We start from the raw sequence: 22,284 nt of genomic DNA on the forward strand, positions 1-22,284 counted from the left end.
TTCCTGCTTGTAGAGTCCCTGCCGTTGGTTTACCATAGACTTTTACATGTTAGGAATCGGACCTGGCGTGCCGCGCAGCGCCGAATACCTCCCAAGTGCTCCTATTACATTTCGAGTAATTTGGGCTGTAAGTGGTATAACCCCTGTTAAGCGCTCGCTTTCTCGATCACCAGAGAGCCCTATACAACTACTGATTCTAGAGGAATCGGAACTTCTGCAGAATCTGGATTCTGGGAGAATTTGACCTGCCCAGAATCCGCCAGAATCTGGATGTGTGTTTGGGACTGAACGGCCTATTCGCGCCTTCCATCCCGGCATATGTCTAACCTGCACAGCAACGGCACAGCTGGATGCAATGCTCTTGTTTATTCCGCTAATTAGCAGTACATTTGTAAAGTTCATTTATCCAAGTTAATGTTGTACATCCCCAGGTACTTCATTATCTTCACAACATTTCCTTTAGTGTTAAATTACGCCATAGTGCATCATGACTGCGCGATACTCATCAGACTCCCGACAAATGTCATAATCTGCGGGGCAAATGCACGTTCAGCCGGCAAACACAGAAGTATGTGACCAAACCCGCACTTACCAGCCTTGGCCTTACATCCACGATATCCTCGGGCACCAAGAATATCAATGCATTCATCTTTCTCGCAATCGAAATCGCCAACTTCGCATTCTGCCTCCTATCCTCATAATCCCCGCTCTCGCTCACATTAATCACCATCGTCGGGTCCACAATGCCGGGCTTGATGCCCTCGAGCAAGTCCAAGAAGAAGATCCCCGTCGTCAGACTTGGGTCCTTGAACGAGCGGATCTGCTTGGCCGTCGGCTTCGCCTTCTGCGCCGTCGTGTTCGCCCACTTGAGCATCTCCGTGTCGCTGATCGGCCGACCCTGACCCGTCTTGCTCAGCGACGTGAGCGTCTTCGTGATGCTCATCCTACACCACCTTCATCAACCAAACACCCTACTCTCAGAAAATCAGATATACGCACCTCATAAGCTGCCAGACGAGCCCCAGCACAAGCGTCTTCCGCCCGTCCACGATATCCGCGCCCTGGATGCCCACAAGGTGCATCCCGTTCTGCTTCGCGAGCTCCACTGCATAATTCGTATTCTCCACACACTTGAACCGGCTCAGCGTCGGCTGGTTCGGCGTGATCCCCAGCTCTACCTCCTCTTCATCGTCCTGCACAGGCGCCTGATAACTCGCGCGCTGCCCGCCGCCCTCCTTCGGTTTGCTCACGCGGCGCCACACGACCGAGCCCGGCAGGATCTTGTCGAACGCCTGCAGGATGACGAGCCCGTCCTTGAGGTTCTCGAACAGGTTGAACACCGCCGGCTCGACGTTCAGGCTGTTCAGCCAGAGCGTGAACACGCGCGCCTCGCGCTCGCCCTCGGCGTCGAAGTCCTCGACGACGCCGTAGTCCTTGGCTTCCTGCTCGTCGAGTGGCTCGAGCCCCGGATGGTTGTTGAACAGGTTGGCGACGAAGGCGAGGTTCAGCCGTGGGTTGCCGGAGATGAGCGAGGCCGGGGTGAGGTACTTGCGGCAGCCGATGTTGGCGGCGTTTTGCAAGACCTGCAAGGTGTTAGACTACTATGATAGAGGAGGTGTGGACACCACGTACTTGCTCTGCGCGCGTCTTGAGGTCGCGCGTTTGAAGGGGATCGAGGGAACAATCGTTGGGCTTGAGCTGGTGCAAGAGGACCGTGTAATTCTCGCCATCGGAGACGTCCTTGCTAAAGTTGTTGACTCTGCGCAGACTGTCAGGTGTTGTCTTGTTACCATTGACAGACCTGCGCACCTCCGCTTCCACCCTGCCTGCTTGAGATGATAATTAAACCACCTCAACAATATCTGGTCGGGGGTCAACTTCAAGAGATCCTCCACTGTCTCGCCCTCCTCGCAAAGGCGGTACAGCTCAGGATGCAGCTTGATGTCTACGTTACTTAGCAAGCCCCGCCTGATGATTTGCCAAATGAGCCCGAGGATGAGATGTTCACGGCCCTCTGCGATATCGGACGAGCCGATATTGACAACGGAGCAGCCGATGGCCTTGGCAGAAGTGATGACGATATTGTTGTTCTCTGTGATCTGGAAGGCGTTGAGGGGTTTGCGGGGCGTGGGCTTGTTGAGGACACGCATGTCGATGGTGTCAGGGACGGAGTCGTTGATGAGCTTGCAGAGGATCAGGCCGTCGCGGCATTCGTCGAAGAGCTGCATGGTGTGTGTGGGGATGGGGATGCGCCCGCCGACGTCAGGGTCGTTCTCCAGGACCTGTGAAAGAGGTTAGATGCGACACCATAACTCAGTAAACGGGGACGGGCACGCACGGCGTTGATGTGGTTCGTGAACTCGCGCCGCTCATCTTCGTTGATGGTATGGCTGACATTCGCGTTGGACCCCTGCACAGTAACCTTACCGGCTCTGGTGGGGAGCACATTCTGCTGTCTTTGCGAACGTAACTTGACATTCAACTGAAAGAGAGTATGAGATCCCCGGGATCCAGCCGAGACTGCAAGGCATGCTCACCTCGACCCAGTCCTCGAGCTCGACCTTCCCGCTCGCGTCCACGCTGACATGCTTTAGCGTTTCTCGTGCTCTGTCATACGACTCGCCCTGCGCCTCCAATGCATGTAACACGGCCGATTTGTCTACTCGGCCGGGCGAGTCTGTATCAATTGCACTGCGAGACCAGTCAATCCACCGCTGATTCCCTCTGATTGACTGCGAAACTCACTTGAAGCGGTTAATGAGGTCAAACATCTCATCCTGGCTGACCTCTGGGTACTTTTTCTGGAGACGGATGGCCTGCATGGCGGGCGGTGGCTGCTGCTTGTGCAGTAAAGGGGGCAGACTTAGACTCTGGCTTTGGCTCGCAGTCGCAGTCCGCCGGTGCGTCACGCTTCCCACACTGCCATATCCGGAAGGAGGGGGGGAGTAGCGCATTCGACCCGGCGTTGTCACCATCTCGCTCTCTGTCGCCGCTGTCGTCTACGCTGCTGAAGCTGGAAGGGGGCCTTGATATCCTCTGGCTCTGCTTTAATAGCGGGGAAACCTTGGTCCCCTGGCCTGCACTGTGCACTGCGAGCAGCTGCGCACAGTGCAGGCTGCGGACGCGCTGCATCCTCAAGGCCTCACGCGACAAAGCTCACAACTCATCTATGTCACGGTTGCTGCACTCCCAACTCGCATCGGACCGGATGGCGCAATAAGCGGCTCCTGACTCTGGGAACGTTCTCTCGGGGCCTCTAGGATGCTTCAAGTGCCTGCCTATATTCTCTAGAATCAGCCGAGTCAGACAGTATCAGCGAGGCCTATCATTTCTTACGGTCTCGCTCGACGTCGTATGCTGCGCCCTTGAAATGACGTAGATCGGCCTGCAGCACGCAGGTCTTGATTAAATCAGGTAAGCTTTTCTGGCTTCCTCACGGACTCGCGGCCTATCTCACGCATCTTCTTACCCCTTTATAAAGTTCACGCATCTATCTATGTCCTTATATTCACAATATTGCTGCATTAGAACCTGATCATTCGCATCGCGATAAATACGTCCCTGCACTTCGCATGCTATGCCGACTCGGAAAGCCCACAAGGAGGAAGCGTTCACACCCTGCGGTCCATCAGTTCACGAAATACTCCCTGCCCTCGGTCGACTAGTCTTCTGATTCCCATGCCGTCCCATAGACCTATCACTTTAATAACCATGACCCACTTCTTTTATCGGGGAGCATACGATAAATACAAACCCTTGACCTCACTAGCCCTCCCTATCAGCCCGCCCCTCGCTCACAGACCCAGCCCAGTCGAAAATGACGCTCAAAACCCTCCTCTCCCTCCGCGAAATCATCGACTCATCCATCGACCACCTCCAGTCCCATTATGCCTCCAAGAATCTCGACCTCCCGGATCTCAATGAGCCATATAGCACTTCCCCCTCCGAGGCTGCCCTCGGCGACCCCGAGATCGTCGAGACGCTGAACGCGCTCGTCGGCGCGAGCTACCAGCTCATCGCGACCGTGCGCACACCGTTTATCCACGTCATGGACGGCATCTTTGCTGTGAGTGTCTCTTTGCGATGATGCAGGGCCTGGTCATGATGGCGGAGGGCAGTACACACTTAGCTCATGCATACGAGTCGCGGAGGAAGGCAATGTCGCGGAGATACTCCGCGAAGCTGGGCCAAGCGGGCTGCACGTCAACGACATCGCCGCCCAGAACGGGCTGGAGCCTACGAAACTCGGTGCGTCGAGCGGTAGCCGCTTCTACTCCCCCCGCTGAGCCCATCCAGCCCGTGTGATGCGCCTCCTGGCGAGCCATCACATCTTCCGCGAAGTCAAGCCGAACGTCTTCGCCTCGAACCGCATCTCGTCGTACATCGACACTGGAAAGCCCGCGTCCTATCTCTTCTCGCCGTGCGTTCCTCGTCTCATCTCCTAGTCTCGCATTTGCAAACCCTACTACCACCCTCAGGAATGCAGACAAATACAGCGGAACGTCTGGCGTTGCAGGCTTCATCGACCATGTGTATGTTCGTCCCTCTTTCTATCCATCTTACCATAACCTCGCATCTCAGGACGGACGAAGTAATGAAAGCGAACTCGCACTTGTGGGAAACCATGTCTTCTCCAGAAAAGGGCCACTCCTTCTCGGCGGTCCACGCGCCCCTGCAAGAATGGTCCGGGACCGACAAGCAGTTCTTCTGGTGGATCGAGCTGCCCGGAAACGAGCGCCGCTTGCTGCGGTACAGCGCCGCGATGCGTGCCACGAGCTTGTGGAATAGTCCTGATGCGATTCTCCATGGTTCGCTTTCCTCCTCTTTGTGGCCGAGTCCTCGGTGCTGACGAATGTGAAGGGTTCGACTGGGCAGGGCTGACGCCCGAGGACGTGGTGGTGGATGTCGGCGGCGGGACGGGCATGCCTGCGATGTACGTGGCACGTGCGCACCCGCATGTGAAGATCGTTATTCAGGAGCGAGAGCAGGTGTGTGAGCACGGCATTGCTGTGGGTACCTTTCCTTTCCCTTTGTCAACCCGTGCCCTGATTCAAGACGCCTTGTAGTACTGGAATGAAGTCTTCCCGGAAGCGATCAAGTCAGGGCGGGTACAGTTCCAGCGTGAGTGTCGATGCGTCCCGCCGCTCTAATGCCTGTGCTGAGGGGATTCACATCGCAGCACACGAGTTCTTCCAACCGCAACCCACGCTGCCGACGAACACGCCCGCCTCAGTGTATCTGCTTCGCACGGTCCTCCACGACTGGCCCGACCACGAGTGCATCCGCATCCTGCAGAACCTGCGTGCCGCTGCTGCGCCCAAGACGAAGCTGCTCATCGGTTCGTCCATTCTTTCCCTTGCTAAGGTCGTCGCGGTGGGACTGAGGCGTATTATACAGGTGACTTCATGATCCCGTACGCGTGCCCGGACGACTCCGTCGCGGCGCGTACCATTCCGGGTGCGAAGACCGCGACGGCGCCCTCGCCCCTACTCGCGAACTTCGGGAAGGGGAGCGCGACGACGTATGCATTGGACATGGCTGTGCGTTTTCTTCCCTGTCTATACTACACATCGAAGTTGACTCTTCGCGATGCTAGATGTTCACGAACTTCAACGGGCAAGAGCGGACGCTCGCGCACCTGGCGGATTTATGCCAGAAGACGGGGTGGAAGCCCGTGCAGGCGCATCGCAGGGACGACACGCCGTTCGGGTTCTTGGTCTCTGAGCCGATTCCAGTGTAAGATTCGAGGGCGTCAGATCAGGTTGAAAGGGGATTGTTAGATCGCCCTCAACGGGTGGAGACTTCTATGTATTATTATGTGGTTCGCAATAGGGGCCCTCAACGGGTATTTTACAATGTCTCGATGTAGACATTATGACGATCAGTATAGCAGTTCAGATTCAGCCTCCGGGTGGCCTTCCAGGACAATGGATACGGGGCAGCAGTGTTAGAGTTGCCGCAACACCAGCGCCATGGTCTGGGCGAGCGTGTATCAGAACAGGGCAAGGCAGGACCGACAAAGCAGATACGCATTGGATGCATTCATACAGCAGAGAAATTACACGGGATGTGATACATGCTTCATGGACCCTATGGTAACCCTCGCCCCGAGTTGATTGCATTTGCAACCTGACTCGTATTCGGGCGATTCCATGCATACCTGCATATTGAACTGTCAACAACAAATCTATCAGCGAGTGCAGCGGTGATTACCTCTCGTAACTGTCAAGGTACAAATCCTCGGTGCTGCAAGTTCGCTTGAAAACGGGGTGGTTGAACAGCCTGTCGAGGTAGGCGCGAAACTTGAGTCCCTCCGGGAGAGTGAAGAAGCGGTAGTGGGCTAGAACGTTAGAAGCCCGGAACAACCCTGGAAGTACATATCAGACAGAGCGCGCAATTCAGTCAAAGAGGTGCATTCGACGTACAAGGCCCCGCCATGACGTCCGTCCAGCTGAGGTCACCGTCCTCCCTCCACAGCCCGAGGGCAGCAGACACGCCCTCGCATTCAGCACGACCGAAGTGGGCGGCGAGGTCTTCGAGGGCGGCGTGGAATTCCTGCCCGGCGGAGATTTGTGAATCTGGGTCTTGGGCCTGGAGGAAGCGGTAGAAGGCGGGGACGAGGGTGCGGTTGATGTGATCCGATTGAAGGCGGATGAGTGCGCGTGCATCTGCATGGATGAGGTTAGGTGAGTGGTAGGGAAGGGGGATTAATTTGAAGAGAGCCTACAGGAGTCAGTGATGGGGGGAAGGAGTGCGTGTTTGGTCGTGTTCGCTGCCAGACTGGGTGCGGTTTCAGGGTTAGTGAGGAACGACTGGACAGAGAGGACTCACTCTTCGAGGTATTCCATGATGACAGTGCTCTCGCTCAGCCCGCGCGGGGGGTGGAAAGTGTGGAGCTTCAGCCCGGGGACAAGACCCTTGGGAGAGACCTCGAGGAGCTCTTGCGGTTTCTTGTACGGGTCAACTTCATCTGTGGACGTAGCTCAGACGTAGGTCCATTCATGAACGAAGGTTGCGAACAGTACTATGGAATGTTCACTACGCGTTTGTCGGATCATGTCGTCTGCACTTACACGGTACGGAATGCCCAGGTACTCAAGCGCGACCCATGCTCGCTGGACGAACGGGCAGAAACATGCGCCGTAAAATGTGATGTCTGCCGGCTCGGAGTGTTGCTTGACGGTCTCCAGAGCGAGGCCGGTGCATTCGGTGCGGTAGTGCTTCCCGGTGTCCTTTGCGGTCGACATGGTGGTTCAGGAAAGGGCTTCGAACAACCTTGACCACATCCCAATTTGGCGACTTTGTTCTTGACTCATGCCTTTGATATCATGTCCTTTGTTGTGAAGAGAAGCCTAAGGGCTTTGAAGTTGACGACTGCGACGCCTTGTCCCAAATCTTTCCGCAGAACTAAGCCAGCTGATGTCCTTTGTTATCATTTCCAGGTACTGTCAGTCTCCAGAGGTAAAAGCGACATTGTATAACGAGTGTCTAAGGAGTAGTAGGATGGTAAATAGAAAGGTGAGCATACGTCGTCGTACATCGTTGTCGAAAGCATTGTAGTCTAGCTCTCCAATACTCCCATTCCGTCTCCAGTGCGAGCCAAGATCGAGGTACGGCTACTTGCGTTTAGCGGGGCTCCTGAGGTTCTTGCCGCAGCAGCGGCGACGGAACTCACGAGCCATCTCTTCCTCAATTTGCTTCTGGAAACCTGGTGCGAGCCTATAGTTTTGACGTGCATTGACGTTTCCGGGACGAACTCCAGCCCTGTGGTCGACAATCTCGGTGTCCGTCCGCCCCAGCGGCTGTGCGCCCCTTGAGGCACTAGGGCGAGAGGGCCCTGGCGTAGGCGACCGGGCCTCATCAATGTTGTTATGGTTCGAGCCAGTCGAGTCAGAACGATCTTGCTGAGGAGCGTCGAGCCCTGCCTCAGAGCGTCTTGCTCCATCAAGAGGAACAACCCGTCCGTCTTCATCCAACCCCCGCCCTACCTCTCGAAGGCCCACCATAATATGGTTCGTCAAGTCATCCGGGTGCATATCGTGCTCGTTCACCTCCTCGCCATTTATCGTCGTATCGTCGTCTTCCTCGTCAGACAGAACCATAAACTCCCCGTCTGAAGTCGAGGACGCCTCAGACGCGGCGTCAGGATCCGCTAACGCCCTCAGGCTCATGTCCCCGTCTATATGACGCGGCTGCGGCGGCACCGCGCCATTGTAGATCCAACGCAGGCGGAAGCCCTGGCCATTTTCGGTGAGCGTGACCATGATATTGTCCGCGTCCGCACGGTAGGCATCCACGAGTCTGCGTGCCAGTTGGTAGAGCTCAGCGAGCGGGACCCCAGGGGCGTCAGGGTGTGCGCTCCAACGGATGTGGAAATTGTCCCCGTTCTCGGCGACGGAGACGCGCGTCTCGGTGTCGGCGATGGCGCGCTGGTTGTAGACGAGAGCCTCGACTTGCTTGAACAATTTAGCGATGGTGGGCATGGTTGAAGTGAGTAGTGAGTGGTAGGCGTGGGATGTGGCTGGCGGATGTGATGAGGACGAGTGGGCTCGGTAGGCGCAGTGTTGGGACTTCGTCGTTAATCTGGCACGCCTTATATAGTCTCGCAGCCTGGCGATGTGTGGCAGAGGAAGTGGATGGACTTGGCTGCAGGACTCTTTGGATTGAGTTGCGCTTCTTTCCAGGTCCTGTTCCGGCATCGATACCACGGCTTACGTTTGGATATTTGACAGGGTCCCCCTGCCGGACGCTTTTCGCCCCTTTGCAACAATTCAATGGCCACTGGCGCGTCCTGTCAAGGGTCTAAGAGGCTGTGCCACATTCAAGAACACCAAGGAGAGCTGCCGGGTCAAAAGTGAGTTCGTGCCACTCAAGACGGCGTAGGTCTATCCGTATCAGCCTCCTTGTTCCGGACACAGGAATATCACAGGAGACACGTTGTACCAGACGCACGGACGCATTGCCCTGTCTCAGCGGCCATCCAATATTATCGATCTGATCTGCCAAACGAAGCGTGGCCACAGTCAACGGAGGTCGAGGACCGAGTAACACGCCGGAGTCAAGGTAAGTACGCGGGTGTGCCACCGCGCTTTGCCGGTGTGGGTCCCGCTTTCCTTTGTTCTCGATATGGCTATCGCCCGTTGTCGCGTCAACCATCGATAACCGTGGCTGGTATCGAATCTGATGACCCTAGACTTCCGTCACGTGAGGGCATGTTCAAAAGCTTGAGCTATCGCTTCCTCCGCGCCTTATCCTCAACCACATCCTCGACCCGCGCACTGCAAGTCTTCGTGCCCTCGCCTACCCTCCGCACGTCTACTCCTGGCCCTCCGCCCCATCCCCACCCTCAACCAGGCGTTCTCCACGTTTTATAACGCATTACTATGAATCTCGGCAGCATTTTCAAGGCTTTCTCGCCATCGAAGAAGTCTAAGGCTAGTCCGCTATTGGAGGACGCTGGCGTGCGGAAGAAATATCGGAAGACTACAACCAAGGGAAAGGGCAAGTCGGTGACGCAGGATTCGTCGTCGGCGAAACAGAGGGCGGCGCCGGAAGCTTCTCTTGCCGAGCGGGCAGGAAGATTGTCTTCTACCACCGCGGAGCCATCCAAGTTCGAGTTCTCCCCCGGCTCCGCGCCGCATACGCCCCCTCGCCCCTCCAATGCTGCGCCTCGAGTCCAGTCCGCCCAGCAGGCTGAGAACAGAGTGGACGCTGCTGGCCCTCCCACATCGCCTCTCAAGTCCCTCACGAAATCTGCTGGGAAGTCGGGCTCCGCTCGTCCTCTTCTGAGACCGAAGGAGCTGTCACCTCCACCCAAGGATGTGTTCGCTACCATGGCGGACTTATTGGAATCCCCTATTGTACACGCGGGGTCGCCGCCCATGATGCCGCCCTCGAGCAAGGGTCATATGCGTCTGTTTCAGCCGCCGGGCGGGCTGCTAAAGTACAAAATCGGGCGGCAGGTAGGCTCTAGCCAGGCGCAGTCTCCGTCTTCTCGGGCGAGTGCGGCGAAAATGTCTCCGGAGGGCCCATTGATGATGAAACCAATGCCCGTCAACGGCGCGATCCGCAACAAGGTACAGCGGAAAGAGTCGAAACCATACGCCTTACCGCAGACTCCCGCAACGCCATCGACGTCGTCTAGGGTACAAATCCCAGCCATTCCCGACGGGAGGCGCTCTCCTCCTTCTCCACGGACACGCCTTGGAAGGAAGGGAGACCTACCTTATGGCCACCAAGTCTTTACCCCGCTGCGGTCGGAGATCTTGCTTTCCAGGGAAAGAGCCCTCCAGCGTAAGCTGGAGATGCTCACGGACGATCTTGACTGGTCCTCACGCGTTCTTGATGAATCGAGCGCGTATGCGGCAGGCACTGCGAAGAGAGCAATACCTCACATTCGAGCGAGCCCTGATAAGCGATCCGGCGGCGAGGCTGCGCTCCCTGTCCCGAAGGTCCCGAAGTCTCGGAAAATGGAAGAGCGAGGGGTCCAGGTGGACACGGATCTGACAGAGCGCGCGAGCTACTCCAAGGCTATTCTCGGCAGGGAGGATGCGCTGAAGAGCTGGGTTCCCGGTCAGTGGCAGAGGTTCGTTCACGAGCAAAGGACAAAAGCGGAGGCCGATGGCACCCTCAAAGAGAAAACTAGGAAGATCATGGCTCGAGTGCAAGAGCAGAAGAGTAAATGGGACGTCCTGCTCGACCCTGCCAACAGCGAGATCTTGTATGTTGGCGCGCACGTCCCCTGGCCGCTGCTCGAAAACCCGAGTAAACTCTCTGCACTTTACGAGGTTGCGGTTTGGGAATACGTGTTGAATCCGTTTCGCACGGACACGGAACGTCTGTCACCCGCAGAGATTCTGCAGGCTGAGCGGGAGAAATGGGTCTCTGCTGACTGGATCGGCACCTTGCTCCCCAAATTCGACTCAAACGCTCATGAAACGCTGCTTTGCTTGATCAGTCGTCTGTTGCAGATTTTGGCTAATCTTGCTGGTATGACTCAGACGCAGGAAGGTTGAGTGATTTTCATGCCGCCTATGCTTATCCCTCATACGCACCATATTATGCTGTACTCTATGCCCGTCTCTACCCTCCTCTGTAACCCACGTATGCCTTCCCTTCCAATAGATTTTATGCCACAAGTCAAGTTGAATTTCTTTCAGCCAATGACGGACAAGGCGCCGGGTAAACCTAACCATACGAACGACGTGGAATGCGCGTGCAGGAAAAGGAAATGTGTTCCCAGAAGAGGAACAAGACCCGATGCGCCAAATCTAGCAGCAGCACTCCTACCGCCACCTTGGGCGGGCGAGCACCCTCCGGGGCCCTTATACTCTTGTTTCCTACCACGACAGGATACATGGGCTCGCGATATTCGGCCCACGACTCTACGCTTTGATTCTCGACATCGACAGACGCCAGTTTCCTTATACGCTGCCGCGGAGTCTGGTAGAACGCGTGTAGGCGACACGAGGCTCGATCACCTCAGGGCCCATCCCGGTCGTCAGACTGTCCGCAGGACGAGGTCTCTTCTCTCCCTTGACCTCCTGCGGTTCAGAGACATATCTCTGTCTCGTTAGTCTTTCTTCCGTCTTCAGTCCTGATCGTGTCCTGGTTCTTACCAACGCTGTCCCCGTTATTGGTGTGGCGGTCTTGATCTATGGCGACCATCTCTGCTAGTCCTGTCTACACCTACCGTAGACCTCCCAATGTTGTCTCAAATCAGCCTGAGGAGCAATACTCGGAACTGGATAAGGAATGGATTGATGCACTCCGCGTCCGGATCAAGGAGGCTAAGGCCAGCATGGTGGCGGAGGCTGAGAGGGCGCTCCAGAATAAGTTGAATGAAGGTTTCGTCGATGAGGCGATGCGGCAGAGGCTACTGGATGAGCACGAGCGCTCCTTGAAGGATATCGATGAGCTCATGCTCGCACAATATCAGGAGGAAATCAACCGGGAAAGGGCGGAACGTCGATGGGCTGCTGGAGGTCAGGTCGATTCAGAATGGTCGGAAGCCTTGATCAAGGAGCAGCAAGCTATTTTGGATACCATCAAGAAGGAGAAGCAAGACGAACAACCGCAGGAGAGTAACGACTCTGCGTCAGATCTATCCAAGCATCTCACTTCTGTGGGTCTGAACGAGGCAATTCCGATGTCCACCATTGACTCCCAGCGCCGACACAGGCCTGCCCCTCCCCTAGATCGCGGTCCCAGAAACGACAGAGGTAAGTAAGCATCAAGCATGTCAGTTCTGGTTGACTCATGTAAATCCCGCGTACTGTGCAGATGAATATACTCCGTCACCCGACACCCACCGCCGCCCCAGACCTCCACCTCCCGCAGACTATGGCGTACGATACGGCAGAGGTGAGTAAGCGTCCTTACGACTGAATTGAGGTCTTCTAACGTAGTTCTCTTCACCGTGTAGACGAGCACGCTCCGCTACCGGATCCCAGCGTATTCGCGGAATCACCTCGTTACTCAATGTCAGACTCGCCTCGCCGATCGGATGTAGAGGGCGCTTATTACGGTGGGCGGGAACGTCGGGGTAGTGGACGCCGGTCAAGTTCCAGCTCGACCAAGATGTCTGTAGGGGAGTTCTGGCGGCCGCCTGTGACACAGGATGAGCAGCCGATGGCATCTAGGACGTATTCACAGCAGTCAATGAGCACAGAAGCGCTGCGGAGGCGTGATAGCGTGAGCAGTCTAGGAAGGTCGAACACCTACATGCCTCCTGGGAATGAAGTGTATAGTCCTTCCGATGCAGCAGCCCATGCTAGCTACAGGTCGCAGAAGGAAAGAGAGGAAGTCGCTGAGGCGGAGGTCCCATGGACAGACATCAATCGTCGCAATAAGGATAGGAGGAGCCAGGAAGTCCGGTTCTCCGCGGTCTCTTCGGATGGTAGGCCAACGCTTAACTATCCACCGCCGAGCGGACCATCTGCGTCACAGCAGGCATCGGGGACGCCGAACGGCCCGAGCGGCTCCGTCAGTCATAAGCCGATTGTGAATAAGAAGTCCTTCATTCGAGAGGATCCTGCCAACAGGCAGGTCAGTCCCAACTCCGGTAGCTGGACGACGCCAGCCCGGATACCGAGGGAGAACAGCGGGACATTCCCTTCTTCGGGTTCCTTCGAGGATCGTCAGTCCCTTCGCTCTGCGAACCCCCCGATGCAGTCGATGTACGGATCGCCCGCGGATAAGACTGGGTCGCCGTTCCAGTCCAATCTTTCTGCAAGCAGACCTTTGTCGAAGCAGACGTCATTCGTCATAGAAAATGCGCAGAACCCGGGTATGTCGAGGACCATGGCGTATTCTACGTTCTCGACGTCACCGCAGGACCCTCGTGTTCACTTCCCGTCGGCGCGCTCTCCGCCTGAGGACATGTCGCGCAGCTGGCAGCGACCAAGTATGCGCAGTCAGCCTTCGATACCCGAACTTCGGCCGGCTCCTGACGACACTGCACATTCCTTCCAGGGGACAAAGCCTATTCCGGTGCGCTCGCCAGCACCTCGAGCATCTCCGTATGAGCCGAACAGCTCCATATATGGCGCTCGGTCAAGATCAATCCTGGACTTTGACGATGCGTCGCCCTCCTCCGATCCTGATGTAGAGTACTTCCCACCGCGGGACGTGTCCAGTAAACGGTCCCAGTCATCCCTGCGGGGTATGCGGAATCATGACAACGTCAAGCCGCGGCGTAAAGATGGGGACGATTGGCTTGCAGGATTGGACGACGACATATACGCGATTGATATAGAGATGATCGAGGAGAGGATGCTAGAAGAAGCCCAAGCCGAAAGTCGGCGCATCGCTGAAGAGGCTGTGCGACTTGCTGAGGCCGCGGACATCGCTCGGAGAGCGGAGGAGGCGAGACGTCAAGAAGAGGAGGCCACGAGGAAAGCAGCGGAGGCCGCGCGGAAAGCGGAGGAAGTCAGGCGAATGGAGGAGGAAGCCAGAAGAAAGGCCGAAGAAGCTATGAAGAAGGAAGAAGCTGCGAGGTTGAAGGAGGAGGAGATTCGCAGGAGGGAGGCGGAGGTCAGGCGCCGCGAGGAGGAGCTGAAACGTAAGGAGCAGCAAATGAGACAGGAGGAAATCCGTCTGCAGGAAGAGAAGATGAGGCTGACTGCTGAAAGGAAGAGACAGGATAGCCTGGGCTCTGACAGTGGCAGCCCCAGGGTTCCTTCCGCCAATTCTGGGCCATGGTCAAATCTCAACCGCAATGGATCCATCGGGAGTAATGCATCTGGAGATAGGACGAGCAAGGCTAGTTCGACGTGGTCCTCTTCTACCAACGCAAGCGGTAGCAGCGCACAATCTAACAGTACCAGCGCAACAAGTACTTCTGGGACCAGTTGGACCTCCACACCGCGTCCTAACCCATCTGCGGGCTCTGCTTCTGCGAGGACTTCCGCCGCCCCGAATGCTGGAAATTCATCTGCGAATGCGTGGGGCACTCCTCCTGCGGCCAAGCTGCCCAACGCCGGTACTTCTCCGTATTCGACGAATGCATTTTCTGAAGCGGAATGGGCTCGGCGGCAAGAAGAACAAGCACGGAAACAACAGGAACAATTTAGGAAGGAACAAGAACGATTGGAGAACGAGCGGCAGGCCAAGATGTCTAAGATCATGACCAAGGACGATGTAATCCAACTATTCGCGACACATGAACGGCAATGGAACCTCATCACGACTGCCGAGGAATTGGGCTGGTATAGTTTCCCGTGGCCGGTATTTAAGAAGCCTTCGGAGCCGGAAGATATCACGACGGTCGCAATCAGCGCCTACGTCCTCTCGCCTCATCACCAGTCGGACAAGTCGACCAAGGATCGTATCAAGGAGCACATCAGGAGGTGGCACCCTGATCGGTTCGAGACCAAGTACTTGCCGAAGGTCAGGGAAGACGAGCAAGACAAGGTGAAGGAGGGGGCTGGCGTCGTTGTTAGAGGGCTCAACGAACTCCTCACGCGGTCCAATATTAACAGTGCATTCTCTTGATACCGTCGGATCGTTTATTCAATGCATCAACTAACTGTAGTAACACTTGTACTGTATACCCTCATTCGTGTATGATTATGACCACTCACAATATAGCATAGCTTGCATGCGTGTACAACATTACCACTTTGTGATCATGAGGGCCGTACAGTGTGGCCTGGTCACCGGGCCGGAGTCCGCCTTCGGCCTTTATTTGACAAGAAGTTTCAAGAACCATGTTGGATCTACTTAGTGTCCCTTGTCGAGGCAATTAAACTCTTCCCCTGCGGAAGGGACCAGATAGCTGAAGTTCGGCGATTAGTAGTAGATGATGAAGCCAGGGTCTCTAGTGAGTACTCGCGGTAAGTCTTGTAGTTCGAGATTGATGTCAGGATTATTGAGTCACACACTGGCAGGCGGAGCCGCAACTGCTGCAATCACGAATTTCAAGCATCACGCACCAGATACTGCGGGTTTGGCTGGCATCAACCAGAGCCGAAGACCCAGAGTCGTCTCCGACCACTGACACTGGCATACGACTACTATAAATTGACATGTAAAGTCTTCGCTACCGCCAATTGCAATGCAACATGATTAAGTGTGTCTAATTTGATTCAGCCGGGCTCCAGGATCATTTACAACCTCTTCGCGACGGTGCAATAGCCAGCCTAAGGGCGGTGCTCATCGACGACGTTTCGGCTCGCGCCTGCCGGGCCAGAATAGCATCGATGTGAACCCCCCGGCACTGAACGAAGGAACCGATTATCTAGGAGTTGTATAGCATCTCGAAAGCATTTGCATATTGATCTTCCGGTCTAGATGTAGATCTGGCAACCTGTCTGTTTCTCCCCGTTCGCCGTCTCGTCACCCACCGAGTACTAGGGCAAAGTGCAGCCCGGGCGATCACTGCCGGCTCAAGCTTGTAGGCTTATCACAGTATCACTGCAGACTATCGGGATCCGGGATAACGCGACGTTGCTGGAGATGCAAGGCAAGCGCAAATCTCGTTCCTCGGGCACGATGCTCATATAGCCTGCGTCCGGGATGTACACACTCGTGAGACTTGGCATCGTTCAATAGAGCTCGAATACTCGGTCTCCCGTGCGTCTGCCACTTTGCCACTCAGCGTGGAGCCTGTCGTAGAACGTGACAAAAGGTGTGTTGACCCCTGCTGATAGTCTCGCCCCAAGCCATCGGAGGCTGCGTCTGGCCACTAGGTGTACACCAGCGGGTGGACTTTTACTAGAATTTGATCAGGGTGTACTGGATCCGTAAGTTGGCTTTGAAGATGGAGAGAAGGCCTCAGAATGCTGCGTGGGTGTACTGCTTGGGATTCGTTGCTTTGATTTTTCGTTCTTTATAGAGAAAAAGCTGTGACAGAAGACTTGCCACAATCCCACGTGAGTCATGATTTACCATGATAGGTAAGAGCCTTATTGATACCAACGCTTCCCGTCCGATTGGGCGATGTGACGCCGTCGAAGCCCTTCCGTAAGTTGGCGACCGTGCATTGTGGCGAGCATTGCCTCTGGCATGCTGCATCAAAAACTGTCTTTACTTGGCAACGACTCCCTTTCTTCGGGGTTGAGAGGGGTCAAAGAAGCGCAATCTCCGAGAACCAAATTCATGCCACTCGCGCTTTGGCCACACATCCAAGCGTGCCTTGTCTACATATGGGAATCGCAAGCCACTGATCAAGCGTTGATTACTGATGGTTGTGGCTTGCGCTTTGACTCCCGCCACATGTTACCGCGTATAAATTCGGGGCGCCTTGCCCCCATCCTATCCATCCACAAGAACACCCAGCGCGCTCCTACCTTGGATACTCGTCAGCTCTCTGGTATATATCATGTCAGCTCCACTCTTCTATGCTAGCCCCTCGCCAGAGCCCGCCGACGTTCCAAAGACAGTCCGCCTGCCTCGAACGGGTGGCGATGCGCGGGCAACGGCCAGGGGAATCTTTCGCGACGTCGACCCTCGGTCCCAAGAATATAAGCCTCGTCAAGCGCGTCGACCTCTACCCTCCCCGACCAGGCCCAACCCAGGCGCGGTTCTCTTTTGGCCGTCTCACAAGTCTCGCCCCAAGCCATCGGAGGCTGTGTCTGGCCACGCTTCACATAGACAGTCCTTCCACAAGCGACGGGAGGAAAAGCGTATAAAGGAGGTGCGATCACCCCGCAAGCAAATGAAAGTCCCTACCGGAAAGGAGCTTGCCGCCACCGCTGCGCTTCTCGGTGAGAAGAAACCGCTTCCCGTATGCCGACCGAGTGTGGGCGACTGCCTGGACAACCACGAAAGCACTAGTGCTTTTGGTGAGCCGGTGCTTCTGACGCCGCAAAAGCGACGCGAGCGTCCCGCCTCGCCCATGAAGGTCGATAGCCCTACGAAGAGAACTGGTGTCTTTCCTACCTACGTGTGTTCAAGCACTGAGAAGAAAAGTGTCACGACGCCCGCGGCGAAATCAGACAAGCCTTTGACGATCAAGAAACCCTTCTTTTCGGTAGTAGAGACGAGTGCAAACTACCGAGTGAGCCCGCACTAGCTCCGGCAACTACTGGACCCCAGTCTTTTGTAGATCTCCTCATTGCATGTCCCTCATGTTCCTCCACCCTTTTGCAATTGTGTATCACATTCCGCACCTCTTGTCTTGAAGGCTTCTACACTCCTTTGACCGCTGTATACTGTATCTAACTCATTCACCCTGGCAATCATTCCCCACACTCTTTATACTACTCTCCGTGCCTTTCGTGTTGGTGATCTACCGGATCCAAGAACCCTTTCCCATGGTCTTCCAAGGAAGCGGCAAAGCACAGTATTGCGTAAACCTAACCCTACCGAGCCCGTGATAGTAAGGGAATTTGTACCGGTTGGACGATCAGATCTAGATCTAACAGCTGCCGTGTACCGAGCATTCGACGACGTCGCAGACAGCTGTTCTCAATGCTCGTTATGCGGTTCTGCTTGACGCGCGTAAGAGCTGTTTTTGTTTCGTGTTACCACGCAGTCGGATGAAACGTGTTCACAAGTACTACACGAGGCGCAACCACCACCATTGTCCATTGTCTCCGACCGTTCTGACTCCTGCTGTACATTTTCCCTTCTCGTTGCTCGTGTTATTCCTTCCTTCTGCCCTGAGCCTTCAGACACTGACTACACTGTCCAGTGCGCTGGTTCCCGCTGCTGTTTATGGCCAGCTCCTCTGCCAGATCTGCCTACGCCTCCGCTAGACACCCCGACGTGCGCTCGGATAACTTGGAGCCCTCGGAACCCCAGCTAGATACAGAATGGATTGAGGAACTGCGGATGCGGATCAAGGAGGCTAAGGCGAGCATGGTTGCAGAAGCCGAGAGGACACTGCAGGATAGGCGAATGGAAGGCTCGGAGGATGAGGTGGCTTGGAACCGGCTCGCCGAAGAGCATGAGCGTTCGCTGAAGAATATTGAGGAGCTTATGCTTGCGCAATATCATGAAGAAATCAACCGGGAAAGACAAGAACGCCGATGGGCTGCTGGCATTCAGGTCGATTCGGAATGGTCCGAAGCATTAATCAAGGAGCAGCAAGCAATCTTGAACACTATCCGGAAGAGCAAGGAAGGCGAACAGGAGGAAACGAGCAGCGAGAATGTAGCAGGTCTCTCCAAATCCTTTGCTTCGACTCGCATCAGCGGGACGTGGAGAGCTCCTAATGTTGAATCTGGACAACACTCAGCAAGACCTTCGTCCCCGTTACACTATCGCGTGAGGAACGTCGTAGGTGAGTGAGCGGTAGTGCGATATCAGATAGTGACTAAATGTCACTGTCCTCGATCCATAGGTGAATACCCTTCCCCGTCAATCTCCACGCCTGCCGCACTTCCGGGCCCATCAAGCCTCCCAAACGCAAACACAACTGGTCGCGTTGTGCCTCTAGGAAGCTCCCGAAGCGGGCAGCATGCAGTTCTGAGTGATGAAAGCCAGTCAAGATCGAACTCACCCAGGATATTTTATGCAGGGCATGAGATCTGGAGACCGCCGATGTCCCCAGTCGACCGGGCGATGACACCTGGCGGACGTTCCCAACAATCAACGATGAGAGCAACGCCACCATCGTCTAGTAGCCACTGGTACCAGGATTCAGGGAGATATACTGCCCAGGGGTACCGATCGTCGACTCCTTCTACAGGGCCGGTCGTACATAGTCCTAGATCGAGTGGTGTATCTGACTCGCTCCGGGGGAGGTCTCTGCCGCATATTCTATCTGCCCCTGTAAGCCACAAAGCAACTATGAGAGGGAAGCGTTCCAGCGCAAAGGATTCACCCTTTGGGCGGCACGAGAGTCCCGAGACCTACAGTGGGCAGGTGCCGGCGAGGAATTCGCTGAGCAGGGGCGCAAGTTTTCCCAGCTCGCAAACACTGGAAGAAAGGCGGTCTGGTTGCTCGGGGAGTTCTGCTGACCATTCGCCTCCGGGAACACCTGTCAATCACGAAATATGGTATCCTCAGCCAGAGTCGGCCGCTAGACCTTTGGCGAAGCTGTCCTCACACTATGACGCCTCACAGAAAGCACCGAATATGGGCCCATCAGGGGTGATGGCGCCCCTCATATCCTCTTCACTGTGCCGGGAATATCAATTGGATACCCGCAGTTCCAGTTGCCCTCCCGACGACGTCTCCCGAGTTCGGCGGCTACCAGAAGTGCAAGGTCCGCGCTCTGCAGGGATATCTCAACCACCGATTGATCGCTCAGAGCGTCCCTTCGATACGAGGAGCAGACCAATCCCGATCCCGCGACCACGGGCACCAGTTCAATGGCAAGACGGCGCGAAGAATAGTAGTCCCGTGTATCATGCCCGACCTGTCCCAAGACGGTACGTCGACATCATACCCCCCTATGATTCGGACGAGTACAGCACGCATCGAGAACGGGAAGCATCCTAGGACGCCATAGCTGTTTCTTTCACGGACGGAGATCTGTATAGGTGATAGTCTGAAGTTTTAGACTTCTATCGTTGAAAGGCATTGCACTCATCAGAGAACGATAAACGGTCAAGGACGGATTGTCGTCTTCGCCGGACTTCCTGCTCTAGGTACAGCTCCTCTTCGTTTTCAGTCAGGGACTTTCCGGCTTCTGGGATCCATCCGTGCACTAAGCGCAATGCATGTTCATAATATTTCGGCCTGTCCTCGCACTGCGACTACCTCAGACAATACAGAACCACCGATGACGCTTGGATTTCAGTAGCTGATCTCGGGTCGTGGCACGCCACACCCTTGATCAATTCAGATCAAAATCTACTATTCATACAAGACATCAGCGAACTGTATTTCGGTTGAAAGACAAACTTATCAGCGACGTGTCCACCAGTTACCTTGGCAGAAGTTCCCCGAACGCGCAGACGATACAGTCGCACCGCAAACAAGCACTCTCAAGTGAGCCCCTGGCGCTTGACGCATCCTGCGATGTGGTTTCAAGCGTGGTCCCAATCTGGATCGTACGCATCGACGCCTGTGCTTCAATCGCCGACCCAGTGTGGCTGGATTTGCTTGTGGCTACGGTTCGCGATCACGTGGTTTCGCGGTTTAAAATCAGGTCGTCGCGTCCTTTCCCTTTCCCTCCCCACCTACCAATCTCGCATTCCCGTTTCCACTCACAGCTGCGCTGGTCCGCCTATCCAACATCATCAACTCATATCCCAATACCAATATTGATATCATGTATTCTTACCGTCACTCCGACCGCCGACCGCCTGTCTACCACAGATATGCGGATCCGAAGTCCAGTCCCCCGCGCACACCGCCGCGACAGCGTTCTACTTTCTACAACACGACATCCTACAGAGACCGCAGAAGCACGTCACCTCACACTCCTTCATCCGATAACAGACGGTCTCGACATGCCTACTACGATAGCTCCCCACGTCGAGGCCGGAGTGATGTATCTCGCCGTTCTCCGTCTTTGTCTCCTCTTGCCACTCGCGCGCGTTCGTACAGCAGCTATCAAACCCGGGAAAGGCATTCGCGATCCCGGTCGCCGACAATCAGGAGGGCTGACCAGGCGGACCGGTATGTGCCACCCACCAACGTCGACACCCCAGTCCGGCAGCTTCTCAGGCAGCTCGAGACTTCTATAAATCTTACCGCAGCGACCGAAAACTGCAACGAGCTGGACTATGCTACTCCTATGGCGAAAATGATGGAGCCAAGGCCATTTTCCGCACCGATCTCGGCCGCCCGGGGGGCGCCTGCAAGTCCGATTCTCCTTCCATCAAATCATGCTCCAGATTTGCCACCTGTCATGAGGCTATCTACTCCCACGATGTCCCCTAGTTCCAGCGATGTTCAGGCTCAAAGCCCCGAGCGTTTCGATAGATCGCCGGCCCCTTCGCCTTCCCCGCCCCCTATTTCTTGCAACGAGCAATGCGATGAGGGTTCTGTTGAAGAGGGGGAGTTTACACTCGCAGTCCACGAGGCGGAGCAGAAGCGGGATGGATTACGAGATCAAAATGTTCTCATATGGACGACTACTCAACTCAGAGTGCGAAGGGAAAGGAACATTCCGATGACCATACCCGGCGTTAGGTGGAAGCTCATGATGTTATCCACCATCCTACGGGCGCTGGAAGACGGGACCCTAGAAGCCCGGACCAAACAGGTGATGGACCGCGTTCATCAGCAGGTTTCTAGATGGTCAGCTCTTCGCGATCCCCGACGGAAGGGCCCGTTCTCCTACTTGCAGGATATGCCGTGGCCTTGCTTGGCAAACCCTGATGCCGAAACTATCTACGGTGACCCCTCGCTTCTAGTGGGGCATGTGATCCAGTATGTCTTGAACCCCTTCCGAACGGACACGATGGACTTGAGGCCATCCGAGAGATTTAGGCATGAGTTGATGATGTGGGAGATCCTACAGACGTCTGGAGGGCTGCTGGAGAAGTTTCCTGAGGAGCCGCCTTTCCACTGGCATCGTCTGGGGTTCGTTCTCGGTGTGCAACGTATCATCGATGTCCTGAACTTCTTCAGGAGCGCCCTCCCAGCCTTGGGCCTTGACTGACACTTCATCCTTTCTTATCGAATGATTGGGTCTCACTCTGGACGTGTCCTCGTGTCTCATGCGTACCGCAAGGATTACTTTCGCTCTCTTATATTTTCTCTGCCTTATCTTCACGCTCTTTTGACTGCTGTAGCTTGCGTAATATTCCCGACATGTACCTCTACGCTCTTTCACCTCGGACCATGCATCCCCCCCTCTGTGTAGCCTTGCAATGCTCGCGCTGTTATCCATCACGTTCTCTAATGCCAGTGCCAGATATCGTTCTTTTTCCTTCACGCTCC

General features: G+C 55.5%; 9 protein-coding genes across 9 annotated transcripts; 5 read left to right on the top strand and 4 right to left on the bottom strand.

Annotated features, from left to right (window-relative positions):
- Positions 1-335: 335 nt before the first annotated feature.
- On the bottom strand, positions 336-2,848 carry GLOTRDRAFT_78512 (calponin). The gene is made up of 8 exons (XM_007869640.1): positions 2,746-2,848; positions 2,538-2,691; positions 2,339-2,482; positions 1,810-2,282; positions 1,633-1,759; positions 1,000-1,583; positions 593-944; positions 336-530 (listed from the first exon to the last, which is right to left on the bottom strand). The coding sequence occupies exons 1-8, from the start codon at positions 2,820-2,822 to the stop codon at positions 486-488; spliced, it is 1,956 nt and encodes a 651-aa protein (XP_007867831.1). The 5' UTR covers positions 2,823-2,848; the 3' UTR covers positions 336-485.
- A 765-nt stretch (positions 2,849-3,613) lies between these two features.
- On the top strand, positions 3,614-5,911 carry GLOTRDRAFT_139722 (S-adenosyl-L-methionine-dependent methyltransferase). The gene is made up of 10 exons (XM_007869641.1): positions 3,614-4,066; positions 4,119-4,248; positions 4,297-4,420; positions 4,479-4,532; positions 4,582-4,808; positions 4,861-5,009; positions 5,067-5,121; positions 5,180-5,338; positions 5,398-5,540; positions 5,597-5,911. Exons 1-10 carry the CDS (start codon positions 3,818-3,820, stop codon positions 5,738-5,740), a joined length of 1,434 nt encoding a protein of 477 aa, XP_007867832.1. The 5' UTR covers positions 3,614-3,817; the 3' UTR covers positions 5,741-5,911.
- Positions 5,912-6,014: 103 nt separating this feature from the next.
- On the bottom strand, positions 6,015-7,252 carry GLOTRDRAFT_100626 (thioredoxin-like protein). The gene is made up of 7 exons (XM_007869642.1): positions 7,074-7,252; positions 7,021-7,024; positions 6,832-6,970; positions 6,728-6,780; positions 6,426-6,668; positions 6,214-6,367; positions 6,015-6,160 (listed from the first exon to the last, which is right to left on the bottom strand). The coding sequence occupies exons 1-7, from the start codon at positions 7,245-7,247 to the stop codon at positions 6,091-6,093; spliced, it is 837 nt and encodes a 278-aa protein (XP_007867833.1). The 5' UTR covers positions 7,248-7,252; the 3' UTR covers positions 6,015-6,090.
- Positions 7,253-7,616: 364 nt separating this feature from the next.
- Positions 7,617-8,483, bottom strand: GLOTRDRAFT_94737 (uncharacterized protein; the record flags this gene model as incomplete). The annotated part of the gene is made up of 1 exon (XM_007869643.1): positions 7,617-8,483. One exon carries the CDS (start codon positions 8,481-8,483, stop codon positions 7,617-7,619), a length of 867 nt encoding a protein of 288 aa, XP_007867834.1.
- Positions 8,484-9,383: 900 nt separating this feature from the next.
- On the top strand, positions 9,384-11,015 carry GLOTRDRAFT_130848 (uncharacterized protein; the record flags this gene model as incomplete). The annotated part of the gene is made up of 1 exon (XM_007869644.1): positions 9,384-11,015. The coding sequence occupies one exon, from the start codon at positions 9,384-9,386 to the stop codon at positions 11,013-11,015; it is 1,632 nt and encodes a 543-aa protein (XP_007867835.1).
- Positions 11,016-13,665: 2,650 nt separating this feature from the next.
- Positions 13,666-15,107, top strand: GLOTRDRAFT_63094 (uncharacterized protein; the record flags this gene model as incomplete). Its single annotated transcript, XM_007869645.1, has 2 exons — positions 13,666-14,062; positions 14,585-15,107. 2 exons carry the CDS (start codon positions 13,666-13,668, stop codon positions 14,992-14,994), a joined length of 807 nt encoding a protein of 268 aa, XP_007867836.1. The 3' UTR covers positions 14,995-15,107.
- Positions 15,108-16,822: 1,715 nt separating this feature from the next.
- On the top strand, positions 16,823-17,515 carry GLOTRDRAFT_130850 (uncharacterized protein; the record flags this gene model as incomplete). The annotated part of the gene is made up of 1 exon (XM_007869646.1): positions 16,823-17,515. One exon carries the CDS (start codon positions 16,823-16,825, stop codon positions 17,513-17,515), a length of 693 nt encoding a protein of 230 aa, XP_007867837.1.
- A 412-nt stretch (positions 17,516-17,927) lies between these two features.
- Positions 17,928-18,898, top strand: GLOTRDRAFT_139724 (uncharacterized protein; the record flags this gene model as incomplete). Its single annotated transcript, XM_007869647.1, has 2 exons — positions 17,928-18,727; positions 18,788-18,898. Coding segments are annotated over exons 1-2 (678 nt in total), but the record flags the coding sequence as incomplete, so codon positions are not given.
- A 2,912-nt stretch (positions 18,899-21,810) lies between these two features.
- On the bottom strand, positions 21,811-22,101 carry GLOTRDRAFT_111686 (uncharacterized protein). Its single transcript, XM_007869648.1, has one exon. It carries the CDS (start codon positions 22,061-22,063, stop codon positions 21,857-21,859), a length of 207 nt encoding a protein of 68 aa, XP_007867839.1. The 5' UTR covers positions 22,064-22,101; the 3' UTR covers positions 21,811-21,856.
- Positions 22,102-22,284: the final 183 nt, after the last annotated feature.

This window comes from Gloeophyllum trabeum, assembly GCF_000344685.1.
Source record: "Gloeophyllum trabeum ATCC 11539 unplaced genomic scaffold GLOTRscaffold_00010, whole genome shotgun sequence".
In the NCBI taxonomy this organism is placed as follows: Eukaryota; Fungi; Basidiomycota; class Agaricomycetes; order Gloeophyllales; family Gloeophyllaceae; genus Gloeophyllum; species Gloeophyllum trabeum.